Here is a 25,779-nt window from a genome sequence, read left to right on the forward strand (position 1 = left end):
TATATATATATATACACACACACACACACAAATACATATGTATATGTATATGCATATGTATACAAAACACATTTTTAAGAAACAAAAATATTAAAACAAAGGAGTCCCACATAAGCCTGACATGTGAGAAAAGAAGGGGCCATAAGAATATTTTGATCCAAGGAGGGGAATTCTTTGACAAGCTCAAAAAAACTAGTGCAAAATAAGATACTTTCTTAACCTATGGAGTATATTAACAATAGGTTTATAAATGAATCAATTCACTTTACGAACAACTCGACTTCAATTGAATATTAAAAAAAATTAAGTAATCCAAATATGAACATAAATGTGAACTCGGCTTAAGCTCGAACTAAACATGATCATAAAATTAGACAAAGCAAAGTCCAACATATGATACTCGACTGGACTCGGCTCGGCTTGGCTCGATTACAAACCTAATTAATAGGGAAACTCACTAAGAAGGAAAATATGCAGATACGGAATGGGGCATTTACATGCACACTATCCAATTCTTATGTATTTGCATGCTTAACACCTAAACTTTATTTTTTACATGTATACCACCCAAATATGTCTTAACATAGAAAATACCACCATTTGAATTTTTACAGTGAAATAAACAATTCCATGCATAAGTCATGTGGCATGTATGTAAAAATTGAAGTTTAGGTGACAGGAATGTAAATACATAGGAATTATGTGGTATGTATGTAATTTTCCTAAACAATTTCCACAAAACATACAAGAAAGTAGACATTTGAATATTTCAAATCAGTAAAAATAGCAGAAAAATGCTGAGTAACATTCAAACCTGGAAAATTGCTTCCAGGTGAGTCAAAGTAGTGAAACAAATTACTTAATTACATTGATGGAATGACTAATTAAGGTGAGTTAAGCCAACCACACCTGCACATAAAATCATCAAAATTAACCAGAAAAACCTTGCATAGTAAGCCAATATGAATGAATAAGCTGAAATATTCAATGAGAAAGCTATGGGCTCACCACATGCCAATCTTCCTCCTGCATTTCCAGTGCTCAGACTGAGCTCTTTCCCACCTAATGGCATTATGCGAGAAATATCAGGTGCAAACTAGAAAATTTCGAGAAAAAATCAAGAGGAAATTGATAAAAGCAGAGTTTGATTGATATGAGATGTTAGTTAATTAAGTTATATTTTAATGGAGAAAATTCCATTAATGATATCTCGATTGAAAATTGATCAAAATGATATCAAGATCATTATATTAGGTTTGAAATGCTTCCAATATATATGTGGAAAACTTACAAACATACCATCCATTATACAAAAACACGAATGATATCTCGATTGAAAATTGATCAAAATGATATTAAGATCATTATATTAGGTTTGAAATGCTTCCATTATATAATTGGAAAACTTACAAACATACCATCCTTTATACAAAAACACGGGCATGTAGGAATTTTCACTAAATTTCTATTACTAAATCGAATCCACCTGCTAAAAAGGTTGAATCAAGCTCACAAAAGGAAATGGCTGAATCTAGTTTGTCTGTCGGCCTGATCTTTCTCATCTTCCTCAAAAGGAAAACCTAACCCACTTATAGAAGGAAAGCTATTGGAAGAAGCTATCATGACTATAAAAAAGTCATTATGACATAAATATCAATCATTCCCTTATTAAAGATGGCTTCCGGCACTTGTACTCACTCTTTTCATTCAGGTACCAGAGATGGTGGCTGAAACCTGACATCCATGTCAAAGTCTTTCATTCAAGATATTGGAAGAAGGCGACATACAGTACAAACTGAACTATATCAATTATTTCATTTTATTTATTTTCTCCCTTATATATAAAAGGGGAGGGAAAATGAAGAGGAGGATGGCTCCTAGTCTCTCTTTCCTGTATGGAGATCACTTTTCACACCCATTTTTTATTTTTTCCTCTCTACAATCCTATAACTTAGGAAACCTCCGAGGAACCAGCCTCCCTCTCACTTGCCAGAGATCGGGATTTAATATATTTCTTAAGGTTCCCTCAAAAGACTATCATCCATCTCCCTCTCTCTATCATTCTCTCTACGATACAAGGACTTTTACAGAGTTGTATGTACTCAAGAATGATACGAGACCCTACGACTCAAAAGGATTCAATTTCCTGAAAGGTGCGATGAGCAGGGAGTTCAAGCATAAACTCTACAAAAAAATACCATTTTCATCTGGAGAACGTCGTTAGAGAACGATGGATAGTACTAGAGAGTTCGTGACTCAACAAATCAATGAGTTCAGAGAGATAATGAGAAAGGAAACGCATGACATGAGGGAAGGTTCTCGAATTCATTCTCGGACCAGAATGTATAGCTGGTCGTCAAGATCAGTAAACCACAACCAAGACCTGTTGAGGATAACATCTACATCGCAACAAGAATTATTACGAAAAAAGATACCGAGACAGGAACTGGCGAGGCGAGAGCCGCATGCCAAGGATTCACCAAGAACAGGAGTAAAAAGTGCTCTCGACCCAATCTTCAAACTAAAAAGATTACACATGGACAATTTCGATCATTCAGATAGACTTGTTGTAGATTAAATTAAAGAAGAAAGAAGAAAACATAAGTTTTCTCTTAACTACTATGAAGAAGAAGAAATGAGAGGAAGGAGAGGACAGAGATTGATGAAAACCTCCTCTCAAGAGAGATTTAGAAAGTCGAGGCGTCGAGAAATCTTACAAAACAAAATTTGACCCCACCGACCACTTGGCTTTTTTTGAATCAGTTGTATGTTTACTCAGAATAAACGACTCATTGACATGTTTAATTTTCATGACATTGAAAGAAGCAGCCCTACGCTAGTTCGACCACCTACCGCATGAGTCATTACCTCGTTCTGCATATTCAAGAAAATGTTTGTGACTCAATTTGCCAGTGCACAAAAGCCTCCAAAAAGCTCGCAATCACTCCTTAAAATGCATCAGGAGCCCACCGAAAGCTTGAGGAGCTTCATCACTTATTTTCAATGTGAATTGTTGGACGTCCAAGGCCTTGAGTTGGCTGTCACTCACGTAGCTTTGGCCCAAGGCCTGTGTGAAGGGCCATTTTGACACGCTCTTGGCTTACAAAAGCCAATTGGTAGAGCTCTTGGAGCTCGCAAATAGCCACATCTCTGCAAAAGAGTATAATTCTTGACCTAAACCCTTATGACTATCAAAATCCAGAAAGAGATATCAGAACCAATCACGTGATGATCGTCGAGACTAGTAAAGTCATTACAGGAAGATGAAGTCCAGTAACACCCATGACAAACACACCTGTCTAGATCAAAGAAGTACGAAGGAGAGATTGGTTAGAAGGAAACCAGAAAAGGCTTAGGAGCTGCTCTAGCTCCCCCCTCCTTCTGCCGAAATAGCATCACAAAGGGTTTCAATGGCCAAAGTTGTAGAGGACATTCAGAATAGAATGTTTCAGAAAGTCATTTCCCTTTTAAACTAGCACACATGCCCGTGATCCTAATCGATACTGCAAACAAAAAATTTTGATAAAAATCCACAAGGAAAACTATCAAATGATATTAAGATCATTAGATTAGCTTTGAGATGCTTGCAATATATAATTGAAAAATATACCATTCAATTCTTATGTATTTACATAACTTACACCTAAAGTTTGATAGTTATATACATAGCACTTTGTTGGCATACAACAAGAAGTGAAACCAAAAATTGTTCTAGTGGGGGTAAAGATTAATATTTTGAAATATTCGGGTGACTTATTTATCCCGACTTTATTAGAACCAATATTAACATTAACGCTTATTATTCTTTGGAATATTTACATTCATACCATACAATTCCTATGTATTTACATATCTAATGCCTAAACTTTCATTTTTACATACATGCCACCTTACCTTTTCATGAAAATGTATATTTCACATTTTTAAATCTAAAATGGTGCTATTTTATATGTGATACAAAAATTTTGGGTGATATAAATGTAACAAGTAAAATCTAAGTGTTAGATATCTGAGTACATAGGAATTGGGTGATATGTATGTAAATGCCCCTGTTTTTCTTTTGGACATATATATTATAATAATTATAACTATATGCTCATAAAAAATTATAAAAAATGAAGGTTATCTATATTTTTTAACTCAATATGCTTAGTTCATATGATTATCTTTTATATCCAGATACTACACATTTACTTATTTATAATACTATTTAATAACCATATTTTTAGAGTATTAATTTATTGTAATTTTTTTTCATATTATAAATTATAAAATAAGCGTGGGGACTTATAAAATGTTCCTATGAATAAAGCCAATTACACTTCAGTCACTTACAGCAACAATGGCCCCAAGGAAAAAACATAATTTATATCAAGCTTTTAGGGCTGTAGGGACTGTTGGCTGCTGTAGTTACAATAATTGTGTGCATGCCTAATGAAAAAAAAAAACTTTGTTTATTGGGCTAATCAAGTACGGGACACAGGGCACAGTCCCCAGTGCCCCCACAATAGCACATGAAGAGTTGTATTTATCTTTTAAAAGTCAGTAATGGTGATATTTTTAATGTGATGATAAGAATTTGAGCGTTATGCATATAAATATAAAAATTCAGTGTTAGATATGTAAATACATAAAAATTGTGTGGTATGTATGTAAATGGGCCTATATAATTAATCAAATCAAAATTTATGTGGTACTCATTTCAAAGTAAATCCAGTCATCAATTTAGATCATGATCTTTAAAGCCAAATTTTCTTGTGTTTTAATACTCACCCTTCCCGAGATCATCTTCAAGCTCATGAACTACCAAGGATCTTCCAATGACAGCAGTAGGTCCACTCAACGGAATCTAAAACGATTTAATAAACATGTCATACAAATAACCATAAAGGAAAGCATTACAAATTGCGTAATTGTTTTTGCATATATATATATATATATAGAGAGAGAGAGAGAGAGAGAGAGAGAGAGAGAGAGAGAGAGAGAGAGAGAGAGAGAGAGAGAGAATGTTAACTCTGGTTAATTAAGTGGTAGGTAGAAAAGGGTTAAAGGTAAAATTAAGGTCATAAACTTAACTTGTGCATCCACGATTGTTGTCTCAGCCACACCTGCATGAAAAAAATAGAAGCAATATAACTTCTTTCTTATTTTATGTGCAATAATAAAGGGGGAAAATATAAAGAGTATTTCAAAGATTATACCATCAGCGTTAGCAATTATGTTTCCAAGATCACCAGCATGGCGAATATTGTCCTCAGGTGCCCCATGTGTCATCTTATTAGGGTTAAAATGCGAGCCTTCAAAAAAAAAATAATAACAATTAAATAAATGGGGCATTTAGATACATACCGCCCAATTCCCATGTATACACATATCTAACACCCAAAGTAAATATTACATAAAAAAGACCACTATTTTAACTTCTACAAAGTGAAATACACATTTTCATACAAAGATAAGGTAAGCATATATGTAAAAATTGAGGTTTAGGTGTTAGATATGTAAAAACATAGGAATTGAGGGGCATGTATGTAAGTCTCCCTAAATAAATAAATGTCTATATATATATAGCCTTCTGTTGAAGATCATTATAATTAAGGGTTTAGTTCCAAAAATAATTATAATATTGGAAAATTTTCCGGTTCAAAATATTAAAAATTTGCATTTTATACACAAGAGACACAGTTTGAAATCTAACAACTAATTTGCTTCCTACACGAAAAAATTGGTTTCCTCACAACATCTTAACAGCTAATTTTACAAATAGCTACAATCAACTCAATTAAACACTTAGCTACACTTTAATATCAATAGTAGATTTATACCAAATAACTAAGGCTTTATTTGAATAGAAGACAAATGAAGAAAATAAAACAATTTATGGGATGATTATCGATTCGCAATGAAAGACTTAAGCTTCTCAACATTTCTTTTATATTTTCATTATCCAAACAAGCTTGAGAGTTGTTCAGTTCTACCTGTGGAAATGCATCCATTACTAATATCACCATAATCATGCTGCATGACAGAATTCAGTAATATGTTTTTTTCATTAGCCAATAGTATAAATTAACAGATGAGAGAGCACGAAAAAGATACAGAAGCTTCTTACAATGTGGAAGCCATGAGGTCCAGGACTTAGTCCACTAACACGAACCTTCAGAATTGTGGGACTTGCTAAAAGACAGAATTACCCATATGTAAAAATAATAGAATATGCATAAATATTTGAAAAAAATAAATATGAAGGCAATTAAGAGAACTTGATGTTATTGAAATTTTTAAACAAAATTCATATGCCAAGATAGTAGTAATTTTGGGCAAAGCCTTTTCTAGTCAAACCTTTATTTTTTATTTGGAAGATAGCATACATACTACTTAATTCCAATGTATTTACATATCTAACATCTAAACTTCGATTTTTACATGTCACCTTGCCTATGCATATAAAGGTGTATTTCCTTTTTTTTAAGTTAAATAGTGATATTTTTTATGAGTAAACTTTAGATGTTAGATATGTAAATACATAAGAATTTGGTAGTGTGTGTATATATATATTATATATATATATATATATATATATATGTAAATGCTCTTTTTAATTTTTATTTCTTATCTCGTGCAGAAAAGAACTTATGGAGAGGGATGATGGGCTACCCTTGATATGAAAAATGGAAAATGGCACATAATGACAAGATAATAATATCACTCCTAAAATCAATATCATAAATGGAGATGCAAATAATATTGTTAGGGAACTCACCAAAGAAATCTAATAAGAAAAAGCCGTTATGCTTCACCTTTTATTGCATACAAGCAATATGTTGCATGTTTTCAACCAAACATAATATTTTTGTACAACTCACTCTATATTTATAAGCATTAAAATACATATTATTGTATAATTTTATGGTGCAAAAAAAGAAGTCTAAAATTTTCATGATTTAATTGCAATGAAGAGAACCTGAATTATAAATCATCAAAAACTTACTTCCTTAAATTAGAGTCTTGATGAAAGATAAAGAGAAAGAGGAAGAAGTTTTATACATTTTTCCTTGCAGTAATTTATTTATTGTGTATTCTAACAACTAGTATAGCATTAGAATATTGATTGATAAATTTTTAAATGCAAGCATGGAGGACAATAAGATCATGAATGACAAGTTCAATGATCAAAACTTGTAAAGTGAAGTTTATTTCTGCTAGAGAAAGCTCATCAATTGCTAAAAGAGAGAAAGTCATGATCCACCAATCAAGAGTAGACACTGATGAAAAGGCAAGCACTGAAATTGCCTGCCTTCCCTAACCATGAATGTCTCTTTCAACATTCTAAATAAAATGACATTAATAGGAGTCATAAAGCACTCATATGTAAATAACCCTCTGCCATCAATAAGACATAGTTCATTAACAAGGGACAATAAAGTCAATATTTATGTCGGGATCAAGCAACTTTTGCACATTTTGACTCCCAAGGGTCTTGACCCCCTTCGACCATCAAAAGCAAAGTTAAGGAATAGGTGACATCACGATACCAACACATAATTAAATATGACTTTGGTACAAGAACCTTGATATGTCGAAAACCTTTCAGAAAAGGAGTGATGTTGAGAGATCTTATGTCAAGAAATGTTACTGAGACATGAAAGCCTTGGATTAGTCTAATGTTGACAAAGTATGTTGGTGTAAAAAAATTTATTATTAGCTCTTATCTATTAGCTTAAGCTTTTAAATTGAAATTAGATGAATATTGGTGGATTAAGTCCAACTTTAATCCTGCTTTGATTCAGGCTCTCTATAAGGATTGTTAAATTTATAGAGATAAAATATCTTCCTAAAATATCATTCTCCTAACATAGAATAAAATTCATCATTCTTGTAAATCCAAATTAAGACTTGATTTTTTTTCTAAGAAAATTTTTGAGAGAATATAGGTTTTTCATTATTAATACTTTGAGATATTTGAGATCATCTAATTTCTTAAATATGAGGTTAGGTGAATTTTTGTATTTTTATATTATCCCATGTATAAATACTACCCCCGGGTGATTTCTAAGTATTCTATACAAACTGCAAATCACAATAAAAGGATGAGAGGAAAGAATTAGTTGAAGAAAAACCAAGAGATGGATAAAGCACAATGGAGATAGGATTGTTTCCGTTTAAGAACTATACTAGACTTCAACCCCCCATCACCACAATAGAGTTTAACAGTTAATAAAAAGAATCAAGAAATTATTATAGGAAAAGGTTCTTGGCCTCACTACCAAGAGGAAGGATATATTTCAATCACTCTCTACAATAGATAGGTTTAAATTTTTCTCCTCTCTGATTTGAATGATCTTATGATGACTATAGCCGGTGTTTATTGAATTGTTTTATAAAAACAATAATTATTATTCATCTCTTATCTTGTAACACAAATATCTCCATATACTTTTTTAAAATTTTATTTAAACGTTTTATTTATATATGATATTGGATGTTGACAGATTTCACCAACCCATATAAATCTATATAAATTCACGGTTATGATTCTATAATTACTTTCTTCAGCTTCATATTATTGCTCATTGTTATTGGCTATTCTAACAACTAGCATAACATTAAATCTTTTATTGAGAAAGCTTTTATATCCAACTATGGAGGATGAGAATATCAAGAACAACAAGTTCAATGATCGAAACTTCGGATTCTAAAAATGTAGAATGAAGATTATCTTTACTAGAGAAACCTCATCAATTGCTAAAAGAGAGTTATAATCAATCAACCAAGAGAAAAAGTTGATAAAGAGGCAAGCACCAAAATTATTTTCTTCCCCAACCATGAATGTCTCCTTCACATTCTAAATGAAATGACATAATAAGAGTCATGAGATGCTCGCTATATGCAATAAAAAACCCCTCTTCCAAAAAGAAGGCATACATAATGCACACATTTTTCAATCTTAAAATGAATAAAGAAGCTTTAATCAATAGGCATATCATGATTGCAACTCAATCACAAGATAGGTGAACTCTCCAAATTTAAGTTTGAAGATGACATCATAAACATGCATTATTTTCACCCATAATCCAAAGGCAGATGATTTCTTGACACTCATAAGCAATTCCTACACATTGAAAACTATAATTTCAGCACTATTGGATATCTCATTCTTAGTGAGGAATTCTAGCAAAGTGAGAATGGTGAATATACACGAAAAATAAGGAAGATCTCTCTAGATCGAAAACAAAGAACTATAGTCAAAATCCAAAAAATTTAATCTATAATTTTATGGTACTTCGTATAATTATACAATATGTAAAAAGGGGAAGACCAAGGCGGGAATTATTTAAATGAAAAACTTTTTTTCAAAGCTATTTAACCACAAAAAATTGAGGATACATGATTGCAATAAAAGATTTCGTGAAGTTTTAATGGTTGCAGAGGTTTGAGATAGTTTCCAAATAAAGCTCTTTGGGGAGTTTGACCACTATTGTTTGAAGGGGTTTTATGAAAGGAATTTTCTTGTATTTCTTTTTTGTATTTTCCTCATTTTTTATGGCCCTCCATTTACCATTTTTATACTCACTAATTCAATGAAAAGTAACTTCATCTCTTAACAAAAGCTTGTGTCTACAAGTAGTTGAAGCCACCAGCTTTTAGTTTGATTTGTGACTCAAGAATTGCAAACCTTAATATATCTATTTTACTCTTCCTTCTTGGTATCCAATATCCCTATCACCTTTCCAAAGCTTTCAATCCTCATAAAAATTGAGCTATATATTTCTCACAAAACCCTGACTTCTTATATCTGCCATCTTATGACTAGTTTACCTTAACTCATAACTTCCTAATCACAGTTCATTTTGACAATTATCACATTTATTAATTAGCTTGCATCCTAAACCTTCTGATATGAAAGTCATTTTCCTCTTCCATCTAAGAAAACTTGACCACACATCGCAAGCACATTTTGGAAACCTTAGCCTTCCACCAACCCTAAGCCTTCAACCACCAATTTAACAACACTTGAAGCCTCATAATAACCAAAAATTTTAAAAAAAAATAAATAAATAAAATAGTGAGAGATAGAACAATTCAATTTAAGAAGCACAAAAATCACTATAGGAGACAACCTCATCTCAAAATTTCTCCATCAAGACTCCTCAACATCAAATTATATTGCTTCAAGAGGAACTATAATATTTCATCAACAAGACAACGTGACATCAAACAACTATTATTTTTCCTTAGTTATCACATTCTTTTACTTTGCTATAAATCTATGTTTAACAAAAATCTAAGATACTAGCATGCTATGTTAGCCATTCTGATATCAATATATTAGTTCTCAACAACACTTAAAAACTATTGCAATTTTATATTAGAACTTACCCCACCGCATGAGTTACATTTTTTAATATATAAAGTTAAAGTTATATTTTTGTATGTTTGCTATTGATTAATTAGTTGTAAGCATGATTATATTCAATTATAAAAATAAATAGCAAATACTTAAAAACTTCAAAAAAATTGAAGAATTTGTATTTTTTTTATTATATAAATACCATATCTTTCTTTTGTATAACCATTTTTTTGCAAGAAAATAAAAAGAATGCTCGAGTAGTTTTTACATTTGTAAGGCTAAAAGAGCCTTATCAAAATAAAAATAAAAATCAAAACTAAGAAGAGCTTAAAAATTAAGTGATATATGTTATGAAACCTGCACATGTGAAGGTCTTCTAGACGAGCATTATTGATCATACATGTTATAAAGTATTTTCTTTTATCTTGCGATTTTATCATTTTAATATTTTTAAAAGCACTTCACTGTGTAATGTGCATTTACAATCATGTATTTCCTTACATTACTAAAATACCCCTGTAGTAATTTAAATTTGAAACTTCTACATTAGACAACTTTCACAATATTTAAAAATTTTAGATTGGTCTTAAAAAAATAAAAAATTTCTATGATAGACATAATATGAATGACTTTTAAAAAATTGATATTTCAAATTTATAATTAATAAAAAAGGCCAAATTAAAATGACTTGTGAAAGGGAACATAGTTTTGGGAAAAAACTCTTAACATGGTGTTGACCTCATTTTTGTGAGATCTTTCCTTCCTCTTCATAGAGTCTAGGATCTAGCCATAGGACTTTCCTATCGACTATCTTAAAGGACTAAAACTGGGACCCAACCCGTTTAGAAATTCGAACCACTTCCTGATTCTCTTGTGGTGTCTCGCCAGGGTGGTCTCAAACCATCACTATTTGATCGAGTGCTTGTGTTCACAGACCATCATCATTTAGTCAAGTGATTAAGGACCATCATTTGGAGGCCCAAAGAGAGATCTTGTAGGGTTTAAAAGCTTTAAGACACCTATAATGACTTTAATACATTCGCACACACAAATATTATAGTTCGCGTCACTTGCACCTATAAAAGCTTCACAATTAATCGAAACATAAGTCTATTTTTGAAATGATCGATCAAGAACCCGAAATTTGAAGTAAAATCGAATTTGACGTGTTTTTGACCAGATCATCGACGGAGTTGTCCAGACAACCTCGGATAACGAAAAAGACTACTCTGGCGCATCCGAGACATCGTTTTTAGCTGAGAAGGACACTCATTTTGCTATAATTTTGCACACAAGCAAATCGCACGCGAATCGATGAATTTGTCAAAATAACTTCGGACGACGAAACGGACCGCGCCAGCGTGTCCAGAACGTCAAAATTACCTAAAAAAGACATTCATTTTGCCACGATTTGACGCGCAAGTGAAAATGCACAAATCGAGTTTTTTTAAAATATTAAACATTATAAAATAATAATAATAATAATAATACTAATAAAACCCTACTTAATCCCTACCCGCACGCGCAACCCTCATTCCATCCCGGTCGCGGCTCAATTGAAAGCTCGCCCCCCCCCCCCCCCCCTCTCGTGCCCTAGATCCTGCGATCAATCCACACGGCACCGACTCCTCTTCTTGCTCGCATGGTCGCTCGACCGAGCGCCTCTCCAATCGTGAGACTTCAGCTGGCCGACCTTTCTTCTTCTCAAGGCTACATTTCCTCCTCTCTAAATGTGTCTTTTCCTTTCACGTTACTTCATTCAGCCACGACATCGTGGTAGGTGCAGCTCTTTCTCTTTTCTTTGCTTATAAAAGATCTTCCTAGGGCATGTTTGTCGGTTGTTGAAATTTTGAGATGAGAAGAGAGAATTGCAGCATCTTTGGTCGTGTGCATTCGCTGCTGTATTCTCGAGGCTTTTAGGAGACTTATGCTTTTGCATCAAGGTTCTTAAGGGAGGTGTTGATTTTATTTTTTTAGGCTTTTTTCTTAGGCTTGTTCTTGAGTTTGCTTTGAATCTGCATCAAAAGGTAACCCTCTTCCTCCTTTCTGCAAACATTTAAAGGAATTATCTGTTTCATTCTACTTTCATGCCATGGGTTTAATGTGCTCATAATTTATAAGGATGTATTTTGGCAATTTTGCACTGATGAATTCTTGCCTGGCGAAAAGAATGATCCTTCTACTCTATAATCTTTCTAATTTGCGTCACTTGGAATTGCTCCTGAATGCATTTTTCTAATGCACCTAGAATTGGGAAATTAAGTAATTTCACAGGAAATCTTGGAACTAAAAATTCCTTTACAATGAATTTAGATTTGCACCTATATATATATATATATATATATATATATATATATATACATATATATATATATAATGATACATTTTTCTGGAGAATGTGAAGGAAGCTAGGGAGGCTTGCACAGCAAAATTATTTAAGAAAAAAAACTCAGATTTATTCTCGAATTGGGGCTTAGTTTTAGATCTTTGTGGCTGTCTTTTTTGCTCAATATTCTTTTTGGGTGAAAATTTAATTTTTCGGATTTCTTGAGGGCCTATTTTGAGATCTCAGTATGCTGCTATGCTGCTATTTACCTATTTGAAGTACATGCTAGATGGAATATTGATTTGGGGCTTGATGTTGGTTCCCTATTATTGCTGCTCTTGTTTGAAATGCATGCTGAAAGAAATATTTATGTTGGAGAATTAATTTGGTTGCCCTGTTTCCTGTTATTCCCTTATTCAAATCACATGTTGAATGAAATGTTGATTGGGACTTGATTTTTGAGCTCTCCATTATTATTAACCCTGTTAAAATATATGTTGGGACTCGTTTCAACGCTTTGAGATGTCAGCTTTGGGGCTTACCTGCATTTTTTTGTTTCCTGTGGTTGCCCCCCTGTTCGAAACATATGAAGGTGATTTTATTTAATTTTGGAACTTTGAAAGTTTTGCTTTGGGGCCTTGTTTTGTTGTTGCATTGTTGTCTTCTATGTTCGAAATGCACGAGCAGCTGAAATTTGGTTTCTAAGACTTTTTAGTAGTTGGTTTGAGTCTTGGTTTTTGCTCCTTACAACTGATGCCCCAGTTCGAATGCATGTTGGAATCTGTTTAGCTTTTAAGTATTTGGCTTCAGATGCTAGGTTTTATGTCCTGATATTTCCCTTGTTTGAAATACATGTTGGAGTTTATTATCAATGCTTTGAGGAGTCTGTTTTCATGGCTTGGTTTCGTCCCTTATGGTTGCTACCCCTGTATGGATTGGAGCTGGTGGTTTCCCCTTTGTTGTCCCTAGCAATGAGCCCTCTCTTGTGACTCCTTTGTGTTGAATGTGGGCTGGTGGTTTCCACTTTGTTGTCCCTGGTCGTGAGCCCTCTCCTGTTGCTCCTTTGTATTGAATGTGGGTTGGCGGTTTCCCCTTTGTTGTCCCTAGCCGTGAGCCCTCTCCTGTGGTTCCTTTGTGTTGAATGTGGGCTAGTGGCTTCCCCTTTGTCGTTCTTGGTTGTTCTTGGTGGTATGCCTGTGGCTCCTTTGTGTAGAGTGTTGGTTGGTGGCTCCTTCTACTGCTCCTACACGAGAGCATCTCTTTGGGTTCCTCTATGTTGTGTTGAATCTATGTCTCTATGGAACTTTTGGTTTGAATTAGAATTCAATGCTTCAATATTTGTGAGGTGGAATATTTCAATTCTTTTGTTTGAAAGAATTCAAATTCTTTTCCGAGGACTGATTTGTTTGACGTTTGGAATTGTTTGGAGTCAAATTCTACAAGCTGAACTGGTTGCAATAAAAAAAAAAGAAAGAAAAGAAGAGAAAGAAATCTTTGTGATATTTGTGAAAGTTTGGAAGCAGTTTGGAGATTTATAAATTATACCTTTTGGAGATGTTTCATGGCTAGTGTGGGAAGTGCATTTCACCTCTTTTACTCATTCGAGAAAGTCCCGCCAGTCGGATGTTTTAGGCTAACCCTCTAGGTTAACTCTCCTGCCGCTTTGGCTTTTCTTTTCTAAATTTGTTTTGGATGTGGGTTAGTCTTCTTTCTTTTTCATTTCTTGCTTTTTGGTTTGTTTTCCTTGCTTCTTGGTTTAGGATTTTGGTGCTTATGTCTGACACATAAGTGTGCATATATAGACTTTTGCTATATATTAACTATCAAACAAGGTCGCAAGTAGGTCAGTTTTGTTTTAGGGCTTAAGGCGGTGATGACAAAGGCACACCGGTGGTAGAGCAGAATGATATTTCATCCTACGACATTAGAACTCAATACGAAGACCGATGAACCGTAGGACAATAGTATCATTCACCGACACAATACTAGCGGAGGACCCGTACCTCCTGAGGTTGTTGGCAGTCTTACACCCGACGGCGTGATCGACTCGTGGACAATCATAATTTTCAATACTGATAAAAACTGACACGATAAGAACAGATACAATATTTATAAAAATATTTTTACTACAAAATTGATACAACTTCATTTTGTATGCATGAAATCCATGTGCATGCTAAAATAAAAATTTTAAATGTATTGTAACTTGGTTGTCTACTTGTCGATTAACGGTACCGGGCAAAGGAACACCCTCCTAAGTTAGGTTTAGTAGGACGCCCTTCTAGTTGAGTGACGGGCTCTATATATCAGGTGATCGATAGTAGCATTCGACGTCCCTCGAGTATAAAAATATAGTATCTCAGCCTAGCCCCGACCCGAGTGCTTGCGGTTTTCTCTCTTCGAATTTTTCATGTGATTTTATTGGAACTTTTGGTACAGCACTCGTGGTCTTTTTCCGGGATCTTCCCGTGTTTTCGATGATTTTATTTAAGTTGTCATTTTTGTTGCTTTTTTTTTTTTGCTTCAAGATTTCTGTCGTGAGTCATTTGCCGATTTTCTTGAATTTTTTTTATCGTGGGTCATTTGCCTCTCTTTCTTGAGTTTTCCAGGTGGTAATTCTTTTGTTGATACAATGCATGCTAGCTCATTTCTTAAATTTTGTCACTGTACTTATACCTGCTACATCAACCATATTTAAAGGAGCAGCAGGCCTCCCCGGTATACAGGTTTGATTTACATTACAGTATTTCTATTGAACATTCTACTATTTTCCTATACTGTATGTTTTACTGCTCCTCTACATACTGTACTGTCATTGATTTCCTTTACTATACCAGTTACTGTTTCTTTTACACACTATACGTTGGAGTAGGAGGTTAGTAGTTGGTTTTATAGGAGGTACCCGGCAGCAGATCGTTGACTCAACAATTGCATGTACCCTTAAAATTAACAACGAATCTGAAGGTTCTACAACGGGGAGTTTGGAGCGAACACCGTAGGCAGCACGACGAGGACACACAGAAGAGCAACTTAGAGATGGATCTGCAACATCAAAACAAGTTCACGTCAGCTAAGCATTTTCCTTAGTTTAAATAACAAGTCATAGGATTTCGAGGTAGTTTGCTTAGCGCAACGTAAATCCTCACCCTATCTTTAGAACTTTTGCACAACCCTATTGTGCAATTATAAGTCCTAACATTTTTATGATTCTGAGGTTACCGTACGGTACGATGTAAATCATCCATATTTTTCTAGGTCATTTACACGATCAGATATCGTGCGAATGTAAGTCCTAAATTCTGAAAGAAATTACAGTATTAAACATTGAATAACATTAAGGCATAAAGTCAAACAATATGATAGTTGCGAAGTCACCAGGATTTCCCCTAGATCTGTGATATCATATACTCTTTATTCCTTTGGATTTTTTAAAATAAATGTTCCTATTTGAGCCACTCCCATTCGATTTTCCCATGTCCAAATGTTAGAAACCTGAACTTTCAAATCTTTAAAGTAAAACCACTGATCTTAATCGAGAGTCTTCTTAAGTGACCCCGGTCATTTAAGATGGAATTAACTATAAGGGTTTGTCTTTATAGGGAACTTGGAACCTAGGTAAAATAAAACTTATCTAATCCTTATATTAGGTAGGAGAACTTGCCGGCCATACATAAAAGGTATTGCAGATCAAACGGATGTCACAAACTTCTTAGTTTATGTGGTTGAGCCTACTGTCAAGTGGTATGCTTATCCTTCGGGATAGTGTATTATTTGTGGTATCGCGTTCAGTCATCCAAACTATTCAATATGCGAGATATGTTTGATTTCATCAATTTTTAAATTAAAATGTTACTTTCAAAAATAATATTTACATCAAAATTATTTTTATATTTACAAAAATTATTCCTTTTCTAAAAATAACGGTCGATAAATTCTGGCAACTTCACTGGGGATTGGTTCATCTCTCCATCTTTGATCAGGGGATTTTGTCTTCATACATCGGCAGTGTGTCCATGTCCCTCATGGGTCAGACTACCATTTTTTCTTTGGCATACCTTGCTCATTTCTTTCTTGGTAGGCATAGTCAACTCCTTTTGGGTTTTGTAACATACTGTTTAATCATCCTTAAATAAGGAGGCTCCAGACTCTTCAAAATCTAAAGTAGGGTGGACCCCCAATAGGTGTGGTAGATTAGGAGTGGTCTATCAAAGCGAGTCTGATTCGAAGCCGACCCCCTCCAAATCTCAGATCGGGTCTTACGCTTCTTTCCTCTTTGATCTTGACTTGTTGTGAACGAGTTAACACTAAAATTTCACTCTCACAATCATCCATTTAAACTCGAAACAAAATGAAATTCCATCAAAATTTCAAAGCAAAACAAATCACAAATTTTGTGACAAAATTCACATGAATAAATTCCAAACCACATGAATAAATTCCAAATGAACCCCAATTCATAAGACAAGTGCGTTAACTTGAGTACTGCCGCTGAAATTACAAGGCATTGGACGTCACTGACTTCCAGAAAATTTTCAAATGACAGAGACAATGTCTTCACCAAAGTTGATCTTTTCTTTCGCCACCGGAATGGAGTTTATTGTTAGCAAGAGTGAGATGACTGACTTAGCAGTCATTAAGTTTGAACAAGGATTCGATAATATTGAAGCCAAGTTCGGGAATGTCGCTGTTGCCGTAATGAAACCTGAAACGGATAAGTCCGCCGAGCCTGTTGTGGAGTTCAACTTGAAGTCTGCAAAGGAATTTCACCCTCTGAAGAGGGTGTTGATTGAAAAGAATTTTGTTGTTTCCGTAAAGTCTGCCATTAAGAGCGTAGGAACTGCTTCCATGATTGTTTTTGCTTCTGCCACTGGATTCACCGCTATTACACCAATTGTTCCACTAAACAAAGGAAAGCTATACGAAGAAGTGTCAGTCAAAACTTTTGCCCTGCCATTTTCCGTATTCGAGATTGGGTTGGTCCAATTCAAAGTTCGTGCGACTGACCAAGTCATAGGAAATGAGGCAAAACCAGAAAATTCTAAGGGCCGAGAAGTCGAAAGCCACAAAGCTGGCTACTACTGGCACCGCCCTCCGAATGGATGAAACAGGATTATGTGAGACCTCACCTCTACGCATGAGGAGTAGGTTTCACCAGTTGCCTGCTACCTACGAAGAGGATGGTGTCTATGGGGTTGCTACCACAGTACCGTCGCCATCTCTCAATAATGGTCCGGTGACGTCATTCGAAGAAAAATCTAAGAGAAAACAACGGTGGATAAAGGCAAGCAGTCAGTACCGATTCAGGTCGAGCAGCCTCAACAGATCTACCAGAAATATCTGCAAGAGTATGATCTACAACGTAGCCAACAAAGCAACCATTAAACCATTAGCATGGTCAACAGTCATCCCAGCATAGGTCATGTCCGATGGATGTAAGGCAGGGTCTATCCACAACCAAGCAGTTGAACAAAGTATATTCTTTCAGAAAAGAAACTGTAGCAAAGATGTTTCAAGATTTGATTAAAAATCTCAAATTCAAATTACGAGAGCCAAAAAGGTCGGAGGAAGTCGACAAGAAAGACCATCCCAATTACTGCCCCTACCACAGGCTGCTCGGACATATTATAGAAAACTGTATCAGCTTTAATATGATTTCGGCTGATCCAATTGTTCCAACAGACTTCTACACAACTACACCAGTGCTCAGCAAAAGAGGTGAAGCTCATAAAAAACCTCCAACTAACTTTAAAGTTGTCAAAGGAAGGTCGATCAAGGCTACGTTGGAAAAGCTTCAAGCCGACATTGCAAGGTTGTCCGAAGAACGAAGAAAAGATATGGGTGATAAACCCTGCGATCCGTCAGATTATGAGATAGAGGAATTAGCAGAAATCGACGTTATTGAGGCCAGAGCCACCTTATCCCCGTGCGATGCTCCTTTACCCTCTGAGGAGAACGCTACAGATGAGTTGCAAAGAGTCATTCAACAACGTGATGAACAGATCAACCAGATCGAGAAACAACTAGAAGAAATGACGACCGCTATAGCCACTATTTAAGGACAATCACAGTAACCGCCGATAGTACCCCCAGGGGTAAGCCATCCAGAAATCGTCCAAATCGTCGATGATAAGAAGGAATTCACTTCAGTCAATGAAGATGATCAACCAAAAAAAGACTCAGTTCATGAATCAATACTAGAAAAAGACATTAAACAAATGGTAGAGCAACAGGTGAGAGAAGCTCTGACTCAGTCAAAAGGAGGGGCATTGATTCGAAAGGGTAGACCCTATCCCGAAGAATTTGATGTCCAATACCCTAAGGGTTTCATACCACCGTCGTTCAAGACATTTGATAGAATGGGAAACCCCCGACAGCATGTTGCACACTTCCGAACAAGTTGTGGCAACGCGGGAGTAGTGATGTGTTGTTGTGTCGTCAATTTGTGAGCAGTCTTTTGGGAATCGCTTTTGACTGGTACGCTGAACTGTCCAACGGCTCGGTGAAAATATTTGTAGAATTGGAAGAACTCATTGCAAAGCGGTTTGCTGGAATTAAACACCATATCACCGTTGGTGATCTCGTGGTGGAGCTACAGAAGCCAACCGAAATATTGATGGACTACATTCTGCGATGGAAAAATTTGAGCATGAAGTGTGAGCCACAACTCTAGGAGCAACACGTAGTTGAAATCCTTCTTAAGAGCTTCTAAAGAACATCCATGGTCCAGTGGGTTTCTCACTCAAGGGATTCACCATCAAGACATTCGAGAAGTTGCTTAGCAAAGTTGGGAATCTTCAAGAAGAAGCTAAGCAACTATGGTTTTTTAAGAAAGCGGGGAAGCTAGATCCATTGAAGATATCTGAGAAGAAATTGGGGACAGTAGCAGTGGTAGATAGAGGCAAGCGACCGTTGCAGATACAAGTCGAACAGTCTCAACAGATCTACCAACGTCCTCGGCAGGCTTATCGGAAATCGTATTGTTTCACTTTTAAAGATTGGCTTGAGGAGAACTTCAATAATGGGAGCATAGTGATCCCAGAAGAATTTTTGAAAAGAACCTGAAAAAGGTTCTATCAATATAATTTTGGTCGATCACAGTGTTCCATTTGACTCTGATGCAGCTAACAAAGGATTGAACGTCTTTTGATTACTATTGTACTACTTTTGTTGTCGAAAGAGATGTAGTGGTATCAATGTTTGTCGGTCGCTTCCCTCCCGCTGCAATAAAATAAAGAAAGAACTTGTTGTTTTTCATAACTGTTCAATGTTTGGAAAGCACAGTTAACAAAACATTCAGAGTTCATCAACAGGACAAGACAAGGACAATCGAGAAAGGAGTAATCTAAGATAAAAATTCTAGCATTGTGAAAGAAACTATGATTTCAGGTGAAGATGAAATTAATGTCCTAATAACTGAGTCTTTCACTTTAAAGATTTTAGATTGGGTCATAAGTAAATTTCATAATAAAATAGTGTGAATTCAATACGAGTAGTCAGTTAACGATATCATGAGTCTTTTAATCTTCTGCCAAGTGACTGAGTCCTAGCTTTCGAATGGGTTATAATATCTCAGAAAGTCTTAAGAAATATTTGAGAATTGTTAATCAAGGGAGTTCAGACATTCAAAATCTTTAAAATATGCTTCACCAGATATAGTTATTCTCAATAGAAAAAAGACTCCATGAGAAGAAGCTTGAGGTGAGCATAAAATCAAAAATTGGTATTTGAGTTCTCCCTTAATTAATAAAACTTGAAAGCTCACTTAAGAAAATTCTCCTGATATTATACTCAGGAAATAGTTAAGTGATCTTATATCTTTTGGTTGACTATTAATTAACTCAGAAATATCTTCGATAAATGAAAAAAGTTTTAATCACATAATCAAAATTTTTGAGATCTGCTTAGGCCCAAGAAGAAAGAATTAAAGTCAATTGTTATGTTATTAGCAAATTAACGTAAATTCTACCTGAAGTCATATCTTTCAGAGCCCAAAAGAATCAACCTCGACATCAATTCAAGAACGTCAAAATGATTTCACAAAACAACATGGATAATCTTTACACAAATCAGTGATGAAGAAACTACATCTACTACAACGACGGTACAAGGATGCAGCCTCTCGAGCTGTGACGTCCTTAGAAGTAGCACATCTTTATATGTACTTGGCAGAATATAATTTTGATAGTACCTTAAAGAATACGTTATTTTTACAAATATCTCCAGTCAATGGATAATATCTCAATAAGTATTATGCATCTCAGTGTTTCAAAGATAACTTTGTTCATAGAAACACGAATGTTGCACCTGTCTAAAAATGGGTCCAAATTTTAAACAAATGCAACAAAATAAAATTCAAGATCAAATAAATCTCAACATTAAAATGAAATGAAACAGAAATGAAACACAACACCGAACCAAATAAGCAAAACAATACAAATCAAAATTTTGAACACCACTTCAAATTTCGACCTCGTCAACTTGAGCCTTTTCGACCTATCACCAGCGTCATTTCTCTTGGCCCGAAGTTTCCTCCCACGGGAACTCTGCATCTTATTACTCGTGTGAATGAGGCTTGGCTGGTTCTACGAAACCACATCTCTTATCGTATGGATATTTTCTTTTATCACTTCTTGAGATTGATTTAAGTCTCTGGCATTCTTTCCCAATGTGACCGACTTTTTCATGAGATTTGGCGTAATTTCCTTGACAGTTGTCATTACTCGACTAGATCTAGTTTGGATGTAATGTCCCTGATGTTGTCTGAGTTGGTATAGTTTCTCTGCACTTCACAAAATTGCACAGACATTCTCCACACTACATAAATTGTCACAAATTCCACATAAACTTTCACAAAATTCTACACTGCATAAATTACTACATACATTTTTCACAACATTTTTCACAACTCATTTTTCACAACTCTCCTAAATGGTTTTTGTCGATTTTCCTTTATTTAAACTTCCCACAAATTTTTCACAAATTTCAAATTTTAAATTTCTGAGGATCGGTATTTTTGCGGAGTGGAATAAGACCCCCTTCAATGGATGTTAAGGCTTCCTACTTCTCTTTGCCTCTTTGGTTGGATGTAAAGCCCCCTTTAATGGATGTTAAGGTTTTCCTTCCTAATGTGGCCTTCAAATTTCAAATTCTTCGAGATAGGTGTGAGTCCCTGATCTGATTCCTTTAAATTTCAAATTCTCGAGGATCGATGTGAGACCCCCTTCAATGTATGTTAAGGCTTCCGATTCCTTCAAATTTCAAATTCTCAAGGATCGATGTGAGACCCCCTTTAATGGATGTTAAGACTTTTGATTCCTTCAAAAATCAATTTCCCGAGAATCGGTGTGAGACGCCCTTCAACGGATGCTAAGGCTTCTGATTCCTTTAAAAATCAAATTCCCAAGGAACGGTGTGAGGCCCCCTTCAATGGATATTAAGGCTTCTGATTTCTTCAAATACAAATTTTAAGATCGGTGCAGAGATTCTGATTCCTTTAACTTCCACACAGATTCTGCAACTCTCCACAAATTCTCATATATCACACAGTTTATAAACTCCCATAAATTTCCACAACACAAAATTAAATTGACAAATAAATCAAATCGACATTCAAATTTGAAAGCTCAAACTCACAATCGCAGTTTGAAAATACACTTGCAAATTCTCAACAGATATTTTCAAAAAACTTTATTCCGGAAATTGCTCTTGAGTTAGGAATTCCCTAGTGGAAATCCTAGCCCAAGTTCCATTTTAACTCCGTTTTGGGCTCTGTAAGTATGTCTACTTAAAGAGTTCTTCAATTTTGTTGATTCATTCGGTCAACACCAATACGCGCGGTGTGTTTGTCCAGCACAACACACTTATTAGGGGTTCATTTGTTGATCTCATTTTTGTGAGTTCTTTCCTTTCTCTTCATAGAGCTTAGGATCTAGTCATAGGACTTTCCTATCGACTATCTTAGAAGACTAAAACTAGGATCCACCCCTTTTAGAAATTCGAACCACTTCCTGATTCTCTTGTGGTGTCTCGTCTCGGTGGTCTCAAATCATCACCATTTGATCGAGTGGTTGTGTTTACGGACCATCATCATTTGGTCGAGTAGTTAAGGACCATCATGTGGAGGCCCAAAGAGAGATCCCGTAAGGTTTAAAAGTCTAAGGACACCTATAATAACTTTAGTACATTCGCACACACAAATATTATAGTTCGCATCACTTACACCTGTAAAGGCTTCACAATTAATCGAAACATAAGTCTATTTTTGAAATAATCGATCAAGAACCCAAAATTTGAAGTGAAAACAAATTTGACGTATTTTTGACCCGATCATCGACGAGGTTGTCCAGACGACCTCGGATAACGAAACGGACTTCTCCGACGCATCTGAGACATCGTTTTTAGCTGGAAAGGACACTTATTTTGCTATAATTCTATACACCAGCAAATCGCACATGAATTGATAAATTTTTCAAAATAACTTCGGATGACGAAAAGGACCGCGTCAACGTATCTGGAAAGTCAAAATTACCAAAAAAGACATTCATTTTGTTATGATTTGACGCGCAAGTGAAAATGCACAAATCGAGTTTTTTTTAAATATTAAACATTATAAAATAATAATAATAATAATAATAATACTAACAAAACCCTACTTAATCCCTACCCGCGCGCAACCCTCATTCCATCTCAGTCGCAGCTCGATTGAAAGCTCGGCTCGCTCCCGCGATCAATCCACGCGGCTTTCTCCTCCTCTCCCGACTCCTCTTCTTCCTCACATGGCCGCTCGACCGAGCGGCTCTCCAATCGTGAGACTTCAACTGGCCAACTTTTCTCATTCTCGAGGCTACCTCTCCTCTCTAAATGTGTCTTTTCCTTTCCCGTTACTTCATTTGGCCACGACATCGTGGTAGGTGCGTCTCTTTCTCTTTTCCTTGCTTATAAAAGCTCTTCCTAGGGCATGTTTGTGGGTTGTTGAAATTTTGAGAGGGAAAGAGAAAGAATTGTAGCATCTTTGGTCGTGTGCATTCGCTGCTGTATTCTCGAGACTTTTAGGAGACTTGTGCTTTTGCATCAAGGTTCTTAAGGGAGGTGTTGCTCATTTTATTTTCTTAGGTTTGTTCTTGAGTTTGCTTTGAATTTGTATTAAAAGATAACCCTCTTCCTCCTTTCTGCAAGCATTTAAAAGAATTATCTGTTTTATTCAACTTTCATGCCTTGGGTTTAATGTACTCATAATTTATAAGGATATATAAAGATGTATTTTGGCAATTTTGCCCTGATGATTTCTTGCCTGGCGAAAAGAATGATCCTTCTAGTCTGCATCACTTGGAGTTGCTCCTGAATGCATTTTTCTAATGCACCTGGAATCGGGAAATTATCTAGTCTGCATCACTTGGAATTGCTCCTGAATGCATTTTTCTAATGCACCCGGAATTAGGAAATTAAGGTTACTTTAAGAACTAATTGAGTTTAATGTTAAGAATGAGAATGGTTATAAAATTAGTGAGCCGGAAAATATAAGCGATATGCACAAATTTAGGAAAAAAAATATATAAAAATGATACATTTTTCTGGAAAATGTGAGAAAAATGTGAAGGATGCTAGGGAGGCTTGCACAGCAAAATTATTTAAGAAAAAAAACGCTCAGATTTATTCTAGAATTGGGGCTTAGTTTTAGCTCCTTGTGGTTGTCTTCTTTACTTAAATTGCATGTTGGGTGAAATTTTAATTTTACGGATTTCTTGGGGGCCTATTTTGAGGTCTCAGTTTTGCTCTATGCTGCTATTTACCTATTTGAAATACATGCTAGATGGAATATTGATTTGGGATTTGATGTCGGTTCCCTATTATTGCTGCCCTTATTTGAAATACATGCTGGAAGAAATCTTTATGTTGGGGAATTATTTTGGTTGTCCTGTTTCCTGTTATATTTCCTTATTCTATTCTCTTATTCGAATCACATGTTGAATGAAATGTTGATTTGGGACTTGATTTTTTAGCTCTCTATTATTGTTACCCCTGTTCAAATATATGTCGGGACTCGTTTCAACGCTTTGAGATGTCGGCCTTGGGGCTTACCTGCATTTTTCTGTTTCCTGTGGCTTCCCCCCAATTTGAAACATATGAAAGTGATTTTATTTAATTTTGGAACTTTGAAAGTTTTTGAGACCTTGTTTTGTTGTTTCTTTGTTGTCTTCTATGTTCGAAATGCACGAGAAGCTGAAATTTGGTTTCTAAGACTTTTTTGTAGTTGGTTTGAGTCTTATTTTTTGCTCCTTACAAATGCTGCCCCAGTTCGAATGCATGTTGGAATCTATTTAGCTCTTAAGTATTTGGCTTCAGATGCTTCCTGATATTTCCCCTGTTCGGAATACATGTTGGAGTTTATTATCAATGCTTTGGGGAGCCTGTTTTAGTGACTTGGTTTCATCCCTTATGGTTACTACCCCTGTCTGGATTGGAGCTGGTGGTTTCTCCTTTGTTGTCCCTGGCCGTGAGCCCTCTCCTGTGGTTCCTTTGTGTTGAATGTGGGCTGGTGGTTTCCCCTTTGTTGTCCCTGGCCGTGAGCCCTCTCCTGTGATTCCTTTGTATTGAATGTGGGCTGGTGGCTTCCCTTTGTTGTTCTTCGTATGCCTATGACTCCTTTGTGTAGAGTGTTGGTTGGTGGCTCCTTCCGTTGCTCCTACCCGAGAGCATCTGTTTGGGTTCCTCTATGTTGTGTTGAGTCTATGTCTCTATGGAACTTTTGGTTTGAATTGGAATTGAATGCTTCGATATTTGTGAGGTGGAATATTTCAATTTTTATGTTTGAAAGAATTCAAATGTTCTTTTCCGAGGAATATCTGTTAGATGTTTGAAAATGTTTCGGGGCCCAATTCTGCGGGCTAGATCAGTTGCAATATAAAAAAAAAGAGGAAGAAGAGAAGATATAGAAAAGATGAAGAATTTTTTGATATTCGGGAATGACTGAGAATTTTCTAAGTTGTATCTTTTGGAAATGTTTCATGGCTAGCATGGGGAGTGAATTTCACCTTTTTTACTCATTCGAGAAAGTCCCGTCAGTCATATGTTTTAGGCTAATCCTTCTGCCGCTTTGGCTTTT

At 35.5% G+C, this 25,779-nt stretch overlaps 1 protein-coding gene across 1 annotated transcript in view; it reads right to left on the reverse strand.

Moving 5' to 3' along the window:
* Nucleotides 1–765: 765 nt before the first annotated feature.
* LOC110032890 (superoxide dismutase [Cu-Zn], chloroplastic-like) overlaps nucleotides 766–25,779 on the reverse strand; it is a 33,766-nt gene continuing 8,752 nt past the window's right edge. The window contains exons 2-8 of the mRNA XM_020736671.1: nucleotides 6,113–6,177; nucleotides 5,979–6,018; nucleotides 5,202–5,297; nucleotides 5,077–5,108; nucleotides 4,774–4,849; nucleotides 1,009–1,062; nucleotides 766–909 (exon numbers count right to left, since the gene is read on the reverse strand). Of these exons, the coding sequence (XP_020592330.1) occupies nucleotides 881–909; nucleotides 1,009–1,062; nucleotides 4,774–4,849; nucleotides 5,077–5,108; nucleotides 5,202–5,297; nucleotides 5,979–6,018; nucleotides 6,113–6,177 (392 nt within the window). The 3' untranslated portion in view covers nucleotides 766–880. The remainder of the gene's footprint in view (nucleotides 910–1,008; nucleotides 1,063–4,773; nucleotides 4,850–5,076; nucleotides 5,109–5,201; nucleotides 5,298–5,978; nucleotides 6,019–6,112; nucleotides 6,178–25,779) is intronic.

The sequence above is a fragment of the Phalaenopsis equestris genome, unplaced genomic scaffold, assembly GCF_001263595.1.
Source record: "Phalaenopsis equestris unplaced genomic scaffold, ASM126359v1 Scaffold000002, whole genome shotgun sequence".
NCBI lineage: Eukaryota > Viridiplantae > Streptophyta > Magnoliopsida > Asparagales > Orchidaceae > Phalaenopsis > Phalaenopsis equestris.